The 15,088-nt window shown below is 51.6% G+C and overlaps 1 protein-coding gene across 1 annotated transcript in view; it reads left to right on the forward strand.

The window, feature by feature from the left end:
* TMCO3 (transmembrane and coiled-coil domains 3) overlaps positions 1-15,088 on the forward strand; it is a 56,043-nt gene that overhangs the window by 39,855 nt on the left and 1,100 nt on the right. Inside the window, exons 10-13 of the mRNA XM_032151420.2 lie at positions 1,475-1,719; positions 6,723-6,873; positions 13,360-13,439; positions 14,328-14,477. Of these exons, the coding sequence (XP_032007311.1) occupies positions 1,475-1,719; positions 6,723-6,873; positions 13,360-13,439; positions 14,328-14,477 (626 nt within the window). The remainder of the gene's footprint in view (positions 1-1,474; positions 1,720-6,722; positions 6,874-13,359; positions 13,440-14,327; positions 14,478-15,088) is intronic.

Raw genomic sequence — 15,088 nt, forward strand, 5'->3', positions numbered from 1 at the left:
CTCAGCGTCTGTGACGTAGCAGTGGGGATCGTACAGTTCTTACTAGGCTGCCGTAATAGGTGGCACACAGTGCTCTAGGGGCTCAGGATGCAAGGGTGAGCTCAGCAGAGGACATTCCCCACGTGGGGAGCTGCTGTTGTGTTTTGGAGAGAGAAGGAATGAATGATGAGCAAATGAGACCAGACGTCTGCAGCGGGGAACCGCCCTGCGAATGATTCAAACAGGGAGATGAGCTGGTGAGCAGTAGTGAGCCCCCAGACTGGCGCAGGCTCTACCTTTGGAGATGTGGCTGGAATTTGAGGAACACAGCTAAGCCTGTTGGGAGAAGAGTCTAGGGTAGGGGCCTCCCAGGCAAAGGGCTCTGTGGCCTGTGTGGGTGGGCTGGGGCAGTGGAAGGGCATGGCAGGGCAGAGAAGCCTGGGTTCCATCCCAGCGTCTGGGAGCTGATTGAGGGTCCTGATGAGCTGTCTGGGCCTCTGTGTGGAGAGCAGATGGATCAAGAGGAGGCCACTGGAGCTGTGGGGGAAGGGGTGGCAGCCCAGGCAGGGACCACGGTGCTGGGCCCGGGGCCAAACGTGGGCCTGGCAGTGTGGCAAAGCTGTCAGGAGTGCGGCAGGCTTGGCCTGCTTGGCTGTGAGTCTGTCTCCGTTCCTGCCAGGGCTGCAGAAAGGGGCCTTCCTCCAAGTCGCAGACGTGGGCCCTGCAGCGAGTTCTGAATGATGCTCCCTCACATTTGCTTCTGTGGCCGCTGTTGATCCCTTCATTCCATCCCTCTCTGCTTCAAGCCCAGCTCTGCTCTGATTCCCCCAAGGAATCGTGGCAGTTTGAGATTTGCGTTTCCAGCACTTGTGCTTTAAGCCAGACTGCAGAGGCTGATGCCCTTGGGAATCATAGGTTTCTTCCACCAAGGAAACTTTCACCAGAATTGCGGCCAGAGTGGTGGAAGGCTAAGGTCAAATATAGGTATATTTGTAAAGACCGCAGATAGTGGAAGTCTGTTGACTGAGATGCTGATCTATTCTGAGATCTGGGTAGTATATTCTAAACAGAACATAGCAAAGAATCACTTTCTCTGTGTCTGAATCACAGACACAGACTTCAGAGCTGGCTGCCTCGGGAGTGCCTTGCTGACGGTCACTGGAGTTCATCCATCAGGTGACTGCGGTGGGGCACGGAGAGCAACCGCTGCCTGGCGGAGACTTTGATGTGCGGCTGAGGCCTGGCTATCATCAGGCATCAGCTGAGATAAGAACGCCGTCAGTCGAGAATTTTCACATCCTAGAATACACATTCACCCCAAAGTATTGACTGCAAATCAATCCAGCTTCTACCTTTGGCTCAACACAACTTAATTTCTGAGATGAGTATGATTCATAGGTGTTTTTGTATTTGAAAATAAAGGTGTATGATTCAGGTCATTTATTTTGTAGCATGTTAAAGAAAAAAAGTGAAAGATTATTTTATTGAGTTTTAGAGAAGTGTGTTTTGGAAGTGAAATCACGTGTCTCTTTTTTCTTTCCTAGCATTGTCATGGAAGTTCTCCGAATCCTGGTTTTGATTGGTGAGATTCTTTTTTCACTAGCGGCGGTTTTTCTTTTATGTCTTGTTATAAAGAAGTATCTCATTGGACCGTATTATCGGAAGCTGCACATGGAAAGCAAGGGGAACAAAGAAATCCTGATCTTGGGAATATCTGCCTTTATCTTCTTAATGTTAACGGTAATTCTCAAACTATGTGTTATTTATGTAATCTGATATATAATCTCTTTCACTGAACTCTTGTGATCCATTCTTTACCTTTTCATTTTAATAATGGTTAAAATATTTGAAACATTTACTAGTATTTTTTATCTTATACACACTTTCTTATACTACTCATCAATATATAATACAGTGAGCTAAACCCGTTTAACTAGTGTGACTCATACTCCTAAGCACTTTGCTAAAATACTGTTTGTGAGTATTTCATTAAAAACAAATCTGTGGGTGGGGTGTAGTGGCTCACACCTGTGATCCTAGCATTTGGGGAAGCTGAGGCAGGAGAATCACTTGAGCTCAGAAGTTTGAGAATAGCCAGAACAACAGAGTGAGAACCCCTCTGCTACAAAAAATAGAAAAATTAGCCAGGGCGTGGTCACGCTCACGTATAGACCAGCTGCTGGAGAGACTGAGCTGGGAGGATGGCTTGAGCCAAGGAGGTCAAGGCTGCAGTGAGCTGAGATCACACCACTGCACTCCAGCCTGGGTGACAGAGCAAGACCCCATATTGGCGCGGCGGCTCACGCCCGTCGTCCCAGCACTTTGGGAGGCCGAGGCGGGCGGATCACGAGGTCAGGAGATCGAGACCATCCTGGCTAACATGATGAAACCCCGTCTCTACTGAAAGTACAAAAAAAAAAATTAGCCGGGCGTGGTGGCGGGCGCCTGTAGTCCCAGCTACTCAGAGAGGCTGAGGCAGGAGAATGGCGTGAACCCAGGAGGCGGAGCTTGCAGTAAGCCGAGATCGTGCCACTGCACTCCAGCCTGGGTGACAGAGCAAGACCCCAAATCAAAACAAAAAAAAACTGTGATCATAAAAAGCGCCATAAACACTAATATCAAACCATGCTACTCTGTCTTAAATTTTCAAATAGCTTTGCCCCTGAAATACAAAATTAAGTTTGGAAAAACAGTTTAACTGTATAACTTCTGCCATGTGAAAGGTTAAAAAAATAAAGTTCATTTTGGAAAGTGGGCTTCTCCTTACTGAGACGACAGTCTTTACGTGAGAGTGGCGGGAAATGCTCCTGGACCCCAATAGAGAGTCTCAGTAGTCCTGACAGCACGCCTGGGCACCATCACTGTTGTCCCAACAGTGCACCTGTGCACCGTCACCGTTCAGCCCGGCAGGTGCTCTTCCTGCTGTTTATCCCAGAGAAACGAAGCCATGTTCACACAGTAGCCTGTACACAGGTGTTTATAGCAGCTTTATTCGTATTAGCCATAAACAGTCCAAAGGTACTTCAGTGGGTAAATAAATGTTCAACAAACCGAGCTATGTCCATACCACGGAACGCCACCCAGCAGTAAAACCACCGGCACACACCTCCGAGAACTGCGCAGAGTGGGCAGGCAGCCCCCAAAGGCTGCGTACTGTGTGGTTCTTTTATGTCACATTTATGAGGTGAGAAGATTCTGAAGTTGAGGAAAGGCTCGCGGTTCCTAGGAGTTGAGGACGGGCAGTCTGGGGAGGGGCTGGGGATGGCATTTGCTGTCTTTGCTGTGTCCGTATTGGCACCTGAGAGGGGGTCTGGGGAGGGGCTGGGGATGCCACTCGCTGTCTTCGCTGTGTCCGTATCGGCACCTGAGTGGGGTCTTGTGCTGTAATTTGGCAAGATGTTACCATTGGGGAAACTAAAGGGTAATGAGGACTTTGTATTATTTCTTAAAACTGCAGGTTAATATATAATTATCTCAAAATAAAAAGTTTCCAGCCGGGCGCGGTGGCTCACGCCTGTAATCGCAGCACTTTGGGAGGCCAAGGTGGGTAGATCTTCTGAGGTCAGGAGTTCGAGACCAGCTTGGCCAGCATGGTGAAACCCCATCTCTATCAAAAGTACAAAAATTACCTGGGCATGGTGGCGCCTGCCTGCAGTCCCAGATACTTGGGAGGTTGAGGCAAGAGAATCACTTGAACCAGGGAGGTGGAGGCAGAGGTGATAAAGCAAGACTCCGTCTCAAAAAAAAAAAGTTTCCATTTTAAAAAAGTAAATTAACAAAAATTATTTCTTATATATAATTTAATTGCCTGCTAGTGTTTTGTAAACTTGGGAGAAAATTATGATTTACTTCTGATTGTAGTGATTTTAACTATTTTAAGAGTGTGACTTATTTAAATTCTTACATTGCTTTATCCATTCCAGAGTATTTTTGTCTTTGAAAATAACTTCCAGCAAAATTGTCTTATCTGGACAACGTCCGTGTCACCCTCCCAGTGGCTTCTTCCGTTACAGTGACTCTGCCTGGCTCTCAGGTTTTCCCGCTCTCTGGGCAGCCCTCACCTTGCACCTGCTGCCAGCCGCTTGGGGTGCTGGGCCTTCTGCACATCTGCACCCGATGCCACAATGTATTCTTTCCATCATTCAGTCTTAGGATTCGTTTCCATTTAGAGCTGCTGCCCATTCTCATGTTTCTGGAAGGTGCTTCACTGCTGATGAGCCTAGTACAGCACCTGTGTAGGTAGGGTTGCAGGGATCACAGTAAACAGGAGCTCAGCCTTAGTCATGACGTGGGTTTCCCCAAAATCGCCATGCCAGCCCGTCTTGCTGCCATGCCACAAGCGCGCCGTGCTCCACAGCCTCCTTGCACTTGCTCCGCACGTAGAGCATCTCAGGGCTCTGATGGGGGCTCCAGCGTCCACTTCCCGATGGCCAGGCCCTCGAGCCCTTTCAAAAGCTCGGTGGCACCTGGGTGTTGTCCTGGCGGTGTTCCTGTTAAAGCTTCCAGGTCATTCTTCTGTAGGGTGAGGATTCTCTTCTCATTTGTAGGAATTATTTTTTATATGCTGGCAGATTTTTTTGTCCTTTTTTAAAATTTATTTACTGAGATGAAATTCACATAAAATTCGCCGTTTTAATCATCTGAAAGTCAGCATTCAAAATGTTTTGTGACCATCACCACTATCCAATTATATCCACCTCCCCAAAGGAATCCCCATAGCTCTCAGTTCTCCCCCCACCTCCTCGAGGACACAGAGCCACTTCCTGGCCCCTTGGGCCACTGCTTCCGGCCATGTCACGTGGCGGCTTCCGTGTCTAGCTTCCACTTAGTGTCACGCCCTCCAGGCCTGGCTGCGTCACCATGCGCACCAGCACTTCACCCCTTTTTATGGCTGAAAAACATTCCACGCCAGCACGTCAGATATGTTTTTGCCAACGTCTCGCAGTTTGTGACTCGCCTGTTCACTCTCTTAATGGTGTCTTTTGATGAACAGAAGTTCTTAATTTCAGCGTCATCCACTTATGAATTGTTTTCTTCGTGGCTGTCTTCTCTGTTGTGTAAGATCCGCCTGCCCCTGGGTCGTGAAGATGCCCTTTACTCTTGTCAGTGAGCGTTCTGCTGTGCTTTTCTCGTTAGATCTTCAGTCCACCCAGAGGTGAGCTTCTGTTGTGCTGGAAGTGAGGGAGTGGATGAGGATTCATTCATTCACGTGCGTTTCTGAATGCCATGTGTTGAAAAGACCTCCTTCCCCCCTTCTATAGCATCACCCTGTCAAAAACCAAGTAGCTGTGTGTGCATGCGTGTGCGCTTTGTGCATGGCATGTGTACCTGTGTGCATGCATGTGTGTGCTTTGTGGTGTGTACATGTATGCTTTGTGGTGTATGTGTGTCTGTGCTTTGTGGCATGTGTACGTGTGTGGTACACTTTATGTGATGTGTGTACATGTGCATGCATGTGTGTGCCTTGTGTGTGGCATGTTACGTGTGCATGTATGCGTTTGTGTGTGCATTCATGTGTGTGCTTTCGTGTGGCATGTGTACGTGCGTGAGTGTGTACTTTGGTGTGTGGTGTATGTGTGGCATGTGTGCATGCATATGTGTGTGCTTTGTGTGGCATGTGTGTGGTGTGTGTGTGTGGTATGTGTTCATGTGTGTCTGCTTTGTGTGTGGTGTGTGTACCTGTGGCACATGTGCATGTGTGTGTGTGCACATGCTCCTCTGACTCTGCCCGCCTGCCCTTGGCTGCACTGCAGCTTCATCTCCATGTTTGGGCCCAGCTTTGTTCTGTGCTAAGGTCGTCTTGGCTCTATTCGTGCTCTTTCCAAATTCCACTCGAGTTTTTAGATTCAGCTGGTCAGTTTCACACACACACACATGTCTCTTGGCGTTCCTGTGCATCTGTCGGCCGGGGGAGGGAGCATCTGCCGCTGCGCCGTGCTGAGCCCTTGGCGCTGTCATCTCAGTCTTTTGTCTTTTGTGGGTCTCAGTGTCCTGCAGTGTCAGGTGCAGGCCTTCTTTTGGGTTGAACCCTCAGGATGTGATGTTTTTGTTGCCATTATCGATCTTAGTTCTTTACGAGTTTCTTTTCATCTGATGCTGCTATCGTCTACAGTTTTGTTTTCTCAAGATAAAAATCATCTTTCAGGTTGGCCGGTGTCAGCCGTGCCTCATCTGGAAGGCTGCCGTAAGCCTGCATTTCGCAGAGCTGCCCTGAGGCCCCTGTGTCGTGGCTGTCCAGCCGGCACTCTGATGTGGCCGTGAATCTGGGTTATCAGATGAGCCTCTGCGGACACGCCGATGCTTCTCTCTGGCTTCGTGCCCTCCTGGGGCCGTTGCTTGTCGTCCTGTCGCTTTCTCTCTGCTTTGAGGCTGGTAATGGGAATGCGTTTCTAACACTACCACCAGGCTATTCTGATTCAAGGTAAAGAAAACGTATCACAAATATTTAAAACAATTGGAAAATATTCTCATTCAAAAATTTCAGCACAATCTATATGGATATTTGTTTCAAATATTTTTAAATAATTTTTTTCCCCCAGTAAGGTTAATTCAACTAATAGCAGCCTCCACATGTCACCTCTCAGACCCAGCAGAGGCCCCAGGACCAGACACACACACGCTCCGTTTGCGCAGCTTCTGTGTTTTGTCGTGGTGGTTCTGCTGGGTCTCGGGGCGGCCTTGGGATGGGGGTGACCCTGGTGCACTCTGGGGTCTCATGTAAAGCTCCGTCCTGCCTCTCTCAGGTCACGGAGCTGCTGGACGTCTCCATGGAGCTGGGCTGTTTCCTGGCCGGAGCGCTCGTCTCCTCTCAGGGCCCCGTGGTCACCGAGGAGATCGCCACCTCCATCGAACCCATCCGCGACTTCCTGGCCATCGTTTTCTTCGCCTCCATAGGTAATCTTCCTTCTTTACATTATCGTTGTGTTGGTTAAACACATGCAGAGTGGTTCTGTAATATGTTTATGTGCATATATATTTTATATAGCAAAAATGGTTATCTTAAAAATTAAGTATATTCAGCATATTTCAATTTGGATCGCTAGTAGCCAGAAACTGTTGTCTGCTTTATAGAGGGCAGAGAAATCTTATTTTATTATACTGTTTCTTCTGTCCAGCTTTTCCTTTAGGCTCGGGTACGTGTGTGGGTTTGTGATACGGGTAGTGAGTGTCGCAGGGCTTTGGTGTACGGATGATTTTGTCACCCAGGTAATGAGCATAGGACCCTCGGTAGTGTTTTAATCCTCACCCTCCTCCTCCCAGCCTCCACCTCGCACAGGCCCCAGTGTCTCTTGCTCCCGTCTTTGTGTCCACGTGTACTTGGTGTTGAGCTCCCACTTGTAAGTGGGAACATGCGGTATCTGGTGCTCTGTTCTTGTGTTAATTCCCTGAGGAGAACGGCCTCCACCTGCATCCGTGTTGCTGCAAAGGACGTGATTTCATTCTGTTATGGTTGCATAACATTCCCTGATGTATATGTGCCACATTTTCTTTATCTGGTCCACAGTTGATGGGCAGTGGGATCCTTGGAATTCACAGTCTGTGCCGATTCCGTGTCTTTGCTGCTGTGAATGGCGTGGTGATGAATGTGTGAGTGCGCGTGTCTTTATGCAGAAGGACGTGTGTTCGCTGTGAATGGTGTGGTGATGAATGTGTGAGCGCGTGTGTCTTTATGCAGAGTGTGAGCGCGTGTGTCTTTATGCAGAGTGTGAGCGCATGTGTCTTTATGCAGAAGGACGTGTGTTCACTGTGAATGGCGTGGTGATGAATGTGTGAGCGCGTGTGTCTTTATGCAGAAGGACGTATGTTCCTTTGGGTGCAGACTCAGCAGTGGGATTGCCGGGTCCAATGGTAATTCTGTTTTCAGTTATTTGAGAAATCTCCAGACTTTCTATCGCGGCTAAACTAATTTACTGTCCTACCAATGGTGTCTAAGTGCTGCCGTTTCTCCACAACCTCACCAGCGTCTGTTGCCTTTGGACTTTTTAGAATCGCCATTCTGACTGGTGTGAGATGGTGTCTCATTGTGGTTTTGATTTGCGTTTCTCTAATGACCAGTGATGCTGAGCGTTATTTCCATATACGTGTCGTGTTGGCCGTGTGAATGTCTTTTCAGACGGTCTGTTCCTGTCCTTCCCCATTTCCTAATGGGGCTGCTTTTTGCTTGCAGATTTGTTTAGGTTCCTGATAGATTATAGATGTAAGACCTTTGTCAGATCCATAGTTTGCAAGTATTTTCTCGCATTCATAGGCTGTCTGCCCTGCTGAGAGCTTCTTTGCTGGGCGGAAGCTCCTTGGTTTAGTTGGTCTCACTTGTCTGTTGTTGTCTTCATGAAACCTTTGCCAAGGCCGATGTTCAGAGGTTTTCTTACAGGGATTTTACAGTGTTCAGCTTTACATTTAAGTTTTTATTACACCTTGACTTGATTTTTGTATGTGGTGTCAGGAGGGGGTCCGTTTTCAGTTTTCTGCATGTGGCTGGCCAGTGATCCCAGCACGGTTTGCTGAGTGGGGAATCCTTTCCCTGGTGCTTGTTATCGTAGGCTTTGTGGAAGAGCTGATGGCTGTGGGTGTGCGGCCTGATTTCTGGGTCCTCTACCTGTCCCAATGGCCTGCGTGTTTCTGTGCCAGTGCCATGCTGTTCTGGTTGCTGTAGCCTGTGCTAGAGTTTGGAGTCAGGTGGACTCCGGTGCCTCCAGCTTTGTTTCTTTTCTTGGAGTTGCTTTGGCTGCTCGGGCTATTCTGCAGGAGGAAGATTGTGCCACGCACACGATTGCTGATCACTGCCGTGCTTTATTGTCTCTGAGATGTGTGGATGCCACCGAGATGTGTGGGTGCCACGCACACGATTGCTGATCACTGCCATGCTTTATTACCGCCGAGATGTGTGGATGCCACGCGCATGATTGCTGATCACTGCCGTGCTTTATTACTGCCAAGATGTGCGGCTGATAGCACACGATTGCTGATCACTGCCGTGCTTTATTACCGCCGAGATGTGTGCTGTCAGTGGGCATTGAAAGCGGCCAGATCACCTTCAGGGGAGAACGCGTGTTATTCTCATCACCTCCTCATCACGGGCATCGGTGCCCACACAGGGCAAGTCGTGGGAGCTCAGGGTCAGCCACAGAAACTAACATGTCAGTGGCACATTTGGAGGAAATACTAATTTTGACACAAAAAGTTTAAATTGAGCGTAGTGAGATGCGCCACTCTGGAAATCTCCCTTTGTCAGGATCTGTGGAGCAGCCTGGAGTAGTGATTTGAAAGGGTGGAATCACAAGGGGTCTGGTGTCGGGACACATCCCTGGCAGCTGTCCACTCAGCACGGGGTCTGAGATGCCCTGTCCTTTACAGGGGCCACAGACTCAGCACAACCTCAACAAAACGGAAAATTCAAAAGCTGATTCTGAATTTTATGTGGAAATTCAAGGCCATAAATAGCCGAGGCAGTCCTGAAAGCAGCACAGAGTTGGGAGGCTTGCGCCCCTTGTCTCAGGTGAAATAGGACCATGCAGCAGGGGCTCCGTGACCTCCTGACCCCAGTGCAGCCTCACCAGTCAGCGTGTCCCGGGAGAGCCTCTCGGCTGCCGTTTGATCCCCTTGCTCTGCGCCCCCTGCCCTCCGTGTGTGACCCCCACCTCCTCCCCCGCCCCCGCCTTCCCTCTGTGCGTGACCCCCACTTCCTCCCCCTGTGCCCCCAACCTCGCTCCTGGTGATGCCTCCTCAGCAACCTAAATAAACTGCTTTCCTGATCTTCCTTTCACTTCTTTTAGACGAGGACTAATAAAACGGATCAGGCCCGACCTGATTTTTCCCACGTTGCTCCAGCCCCAGGCTGCCCTGGCCGTGGCGTGTGACCCAGTGTCTTGTCGCACGTGCGTGTCTGAGAGCTGCTCTTGTTAAAAATCTAAAATTTCATGAATATGTTATTTACACAGACATGCTTGCCTTAATTATCTTCAAACTAGAGTTCTTTTATGTTGAGAACCCTTTCTATTCACATCATTCTGCGTGTTTTTGCTCTAGTTTTTTGTACTAAGTATATCAGGGAATTCAAGTTAATTTTTCTGCCGTCCGAGAACTTGTTTATAGCTCACTTTTTTCACTAACTCAGCCAGGACCTTATTTTTGTTCTGGAGTCCAGGCAGCACATAGATAGCATCTGCCTGCTTCAGACGGCACCTTTGCTTCTGTGAGTGGCACCCGATGTCCACTTCAGGGTGGCAGAAACCTGGGTGGAGCTCCCAGCTCCAGCAGATGTGTCTGGGCTGCCTGCCTGGTGCAGCTGCAGAGACTCCACTGCAGGTCAGCCCCAGCCACAGCCCCAGCCACAGCCACCTGCAGGCCGGCAGGCGTCGCTCTCGGGTTCCAGCCCCGAGGCTCATGCCCGCTGGGTGAGACCCAGGCTGTGCTTCTGAGTCGAGGCTGCATCCGAAGGGTGTGAAAGGGGCAGGGCAATCTTTAGGCCCTGAGCGAGGAAGGGCTGCTGTGCCCAAGGATGGCCCAGAAGGCACCATGGAGCAAGGTCGGGGTCTCGTGGATGGCGCGTGGCAGTGTGGCTCCGGCCCAGGTTTTGGAGCAGGTGCTCTTCCCACTAGACGAGGGTTCACCAACTGCGGCCCAAGGCCTGCTCACCACCTGCCGTTATAAATGCAGCTCTATGGAAACAGCCACGCTTGCCCATTTACTCTTTATCAGCAGCCGCTATTGGGCTACTTATTAGCTCGGGCCATCAACAAAATCCTCCAGACTGGGCACTCAAACAGTAGATGATTATCTCTCACAGTTGTGGGGGCTGGAAGTCCAAGATCCAGGTGTCTGGCGAGGGCCATGCCTGCTCCACAGACGGTGCCTCCTGGCTGTGTCATCCGTGGCTCAGCTGCCATGGCCTGCGCGGAGAGATTAGGTTCTCATGCTTATGGCCTCATTTTGCCTTAAGTAGCTCCCACAGACCCTATCTCAGATACAGCCACACTGGGGCTGGAGCTTGACGTAGGAGTTTGCAGGACACAGCTCAGTCCACAGCAGGTGGTTGTGGCTCAGTGGCCCATAAAGCACAAAGTGTTTTCCATCTTGGCCTTTGTGGAAGATGCCTGCCCAGCTCCCTAATTCCTAGTCACTTCCAGCTTTATCGACAATGTCAGTCATTGGGTGTGTCTTGTGAAATTTTCAGCAAGGGTTTCATCCTCTTCTCCTCATGTTCCCCGCATTCAGAAGCAGGCACCGCCGGCTCTGGGACAGCGCTGGGAGCTGCCTTGCCAGCCTCGCTCACCTTCACGCCATGGCCTGGTGCCTGTGCAGGCAGCGTCCTTAGCACAGCCGTGGGCTGGGCACACACCTCACATGGCATATTTCATTTACTCAGCCTCCAAATCCACATTCACAGATGAGGAAACTGAGGCACACAGAGATTGAAACATCGACCTGGGTCCACAGTTAGTGAGTGTGGTGCTCCTGGGCGCTGTAGGGCCGGTGGGCTCCGGGAACCCAAGACTTGAGCCCAGAGCCCACACAGTTTCTCAGTGCTACACCAAGTATAGATTTGATGTTTGTTTTGAGAATAAATGACCCGACATAGAAAAGTCAGCATAGCTCATTAAAGAAAGTGAAGGGAGGTTTCCTGTCTCTCACTTTCATTGCTGTTTTGGGGACTGACTGGAATGCATTCAGCTCCATAATTATTGGCTCACTCCCCCCAACCCCTCTCCGCCCCCCCGGGCCAGGAGCTCTGAGCTCAGGCAGGGGTGGAGTGAGCCGTGTCCCCAGGGCAGCCCTGCCCTGAAGGAGCTTGCAGCCCAGGGTGGGGTGGGGGGCAGATGCAGGGACACAGCTGCCCAGCTCAGCTGAGAGCACAGGAGCCTCCGGGGCATCAGCGACTGGCCGGGGTGAGGGATGCACCAGGTGCAGAGGTGGAGGCTCAGGGCGTGCTGGGGAGGAAGAGAGGCTCGTGGAAAAGTCCAGAGGTAGGAGGTGGGAAGGAAGCCTGGAATCTCTGGAACAGGACATTCCTGAGCAGGAAGGAAGCCAGTGGGGCTGGAGATGAAGGGGAGGCTTTCCACCGGGCAGCAGCGGGGAGAAAACGCAGCCCGGTACGCCCAAGGTGGGGAGCTCTGGGTACCTGTGTGGCTGCGAAGTGGGGCCCCCTTTGGGGAGGGGTGGGAGCGTCCCCTGTGCCATACACTGTTGTGAGCTTGTCTCAGTTGTGCCGGCGTGGACATAGGGCCATGACGGTGGTGACTTTTCCTAGACACCAATGTGGCCAAAGGCGGCCTGGACCGGGCATTGCAGCAGGGCAGAGGCACAGACATCCTGGGGGGAAGCAGGACTGGGGCCGGGGCTCGGCTGACAGCTGGGGAGAGAGGGAGGTGGACCCCAGGCCACCGTGGGGCTGGGGCTGATGAGGGGGACACAGTGGGGCCAGGCTGGTGGCCGGGGTAAGAGGGGCCATGGGGAGCACTGAGAGTGGGCATGGAGGGGGCAGCTCTGAGACCCAGACCCAGGAGGAGGGGCCATGGCTAGAAGACTGGGCGGCCGGAGAAGGCAGCCCTCAAGCGCAAGAGAACCCCAGGTGGCAGCAAGAGAAAAAAGGCCAGTGTTCACATTTGTGTTTCTGGGTCAGGTAGAGGCAGTGGTTTGTGAACGGCAGAAAGGTCTTGGGCCTGTTCCGTGCACCTAACCCTGGGGTCTGGGTCCTTCTGATCGAGAGGCCTCTGGGCTGCCGGGCTTCCTCCAAGGGCCAACATGCATCGCTGGGCGGCCCCAGGGTGTGGCTGGAGAGCTGAGCCCAAGTTCAGGCCCAGCCCCAGCACCACCGGCCCCTCTGCGTCACTCGGCAGGACAGCAGGACTGAGGAGCCCAGTGGGCAGGCACACATGGTTTCCGAGAGCCCTGAGAACAGAGAGAAGAAATATGTAGATACGACGTTTCTGGTTGTTTTTCAAAATGTGTGAGCCAAATAAAAGGAAAGGAACATTGACCACAGGCATCCTGTGAGCCTGGCACTCCTGGGCACTCCTGGGCACTGTGGGGCTGGGGGCTCTGGGATCATCTGCACCTTAGCTGGAATATTTCCTGAAGGAGCGCCAGGCCGAGTGCCGCCTCTGTGTGTTTTGCTGTGTTCTCTGCAGTTGAGGCCCGTTGCAGGGAGTGGAGCTGGGATCCCACCATATCAGACAGGTCACCCTGGGGCAGGCTTTTCCCCGGTTCGCTCAGGAAAGGGACGGCTTTTTAGCATTTGCTGTTGCTTTCACATGTGCACTTGGGAGGATTTAGGATTGTAATTCCTGTATTGAAGCAAGTGACACACTGAAGTTGTGAGAAATGGCGTGCACTGGGGGAGGCTGTCCTGTGGTCGTAACATGTCTGTCCTGTTCCCAACAGGGCTCCACGTGTTCCCCACGTTTGTGGCGTACGAGCTCACGGTGCTGGTGTTCCTCACCTTGTCGGTGGTGGTGATGAAGGTATGGACTGGAAGAGTCCACGCCCCTCGCAGTTTGCAGGCTCAGCACAGCCCTCCCTGTGGCCCTGGTTTCCAGTGGGGCCCACATCGGGCCTGCAGAGCCGGCCCCGTCCCTCATCTCGGAGGAGGCCCACTGGGCCACTGGACCCCGGGGGAGGCAGATGTAGATGAGGCTGGGTGGTCTGGGTTTGTCCATGTGATCAATTGTTTCAGAATTGAGGGTGTTTAAAGGGGGGAACTACCTTTTGGGACCCTCAGGACGGGCCTTGGCTGCAGTCCAGCCCATCCTCCTCTGACAGATGCAGATGTGCTTTTTAAAGACCGGAAAATGGTGTAGGCACTTTCCGTCTGTCCCCCGTGAGTGCCAGTGATCGAGCTGCCTGTGTTCACATTTAATTGAAGGTGTGATGACCTAGTCAGCAACCAGTGGCTTTCTGGCTCATAGACAGTGACTGAGGTCATTTCCATTTTAAGGAGCCAGAAGCTGTGATGATCGTTGGACCACTCCACCAGCTCTTAGCTGCTCAGCCCAGAGACACGAATCTCTCTGTATTAAAAAGAAATTTCCACCTTGAGTACCCCATGCTTAATGCTATTAATCTAGTTTGGTTGGGGCGGGGGCCGGGGGGTGTGGGCAAGGCTTATTATTTTCTGCTAATGAACCTAAAGGCTTAATTTTGCCTTTTTGTTCTGTGTGGATTATTTAAGAGGTTTTGTGTGTATTTGGTGCCTTCGGGTATTTGGAGTGCTTCTGTGCGTTTCCCTACTTGACATGTTATTCAGGGACCATCGCAGTGTCCCTGTGGCTCGTCTGGGTTCTCTGTTTCGTGTGTGTTTAACTCTGTGCGGGTCCGGTCTTCAGCAGTGACGTGATGAACCGCTCTTGCAGTTTCTCCTGGCGGCGCTGGTCCTGTCTCTCATTCTGCCGAGGAGCAGCCAGTACATCAAGTGGATTGTCTCCGCCGGGCTTGCCCAGGTCAGCGAGTTTTCCTTTGTCCTGGGGAGCCGGGCACGAAGAGCGGGCGTCATCTCTCGGGAGGTGAGTGGCTTCCCCCGACGGAGCGCTTCTCGGGCAGCACGGGCTGCACTCTGGGTTTGAGTCGGGTGTGGCGAAGGCGGCTCGGCAGCACAGCGAGGCCTGGGGGCAGGGTCCTCCTCCAGGTGGGCACGCAGAGGCCTGGCTGCTCTCTGCTCATCCAGCACGTGGCGTTTTCAGAGGAAAGTTGCAGTTAGTACTGCTTGAACTGTTGCATTAACCTTTTACAACAATTCTAATTAAATGTCAGATATTTCTTCTGAAAGAAAACTAACTTTTTAAAGCTGAACTGCCAGTGTGCACATAAGTAGCACCCCAGAAATATACAATACCAGTAATGCCAGTGTGCCCTGAGAGCTGGGTGGAGGTTCCTGTGGACACTGAGATGGCCCTGGGCATTTGGACTCACGGGCTTGTCTCCTTGCATTTTGTAAGTGTGAGGAGGGTAGAAGTCCAGGTGTTGAGTGCAGTGGAAGTAATTGCTGAAAAGTAGAATTGCTTACAGGAAGCTCCACCTGGGGCCTGAGCCAAGGCCGCATCCCCAGGGTCAGGGAAGCTGTGGGGCAGGCTGGCCTGTTACTGTTGTGGCCCGGGGTTGGCCTTCAGGAAAACAC

The sequence above is a fragment of the Hylobates moloch genome, unplaced genomic scaffold (genome assembly GCF_009828535.3).
Source record: "Hylobates moloch isolate HMO894 unplaced genomic scaffold, HMol_V3 SCAFFOLD_4, whole genome shotgun sequence".
Lineage (NCBI taxonomy): Eukaryota > Metazoa > Chordata > Mammalia > Primates > Hylobatidae > Hylobates > Hylobates moloch.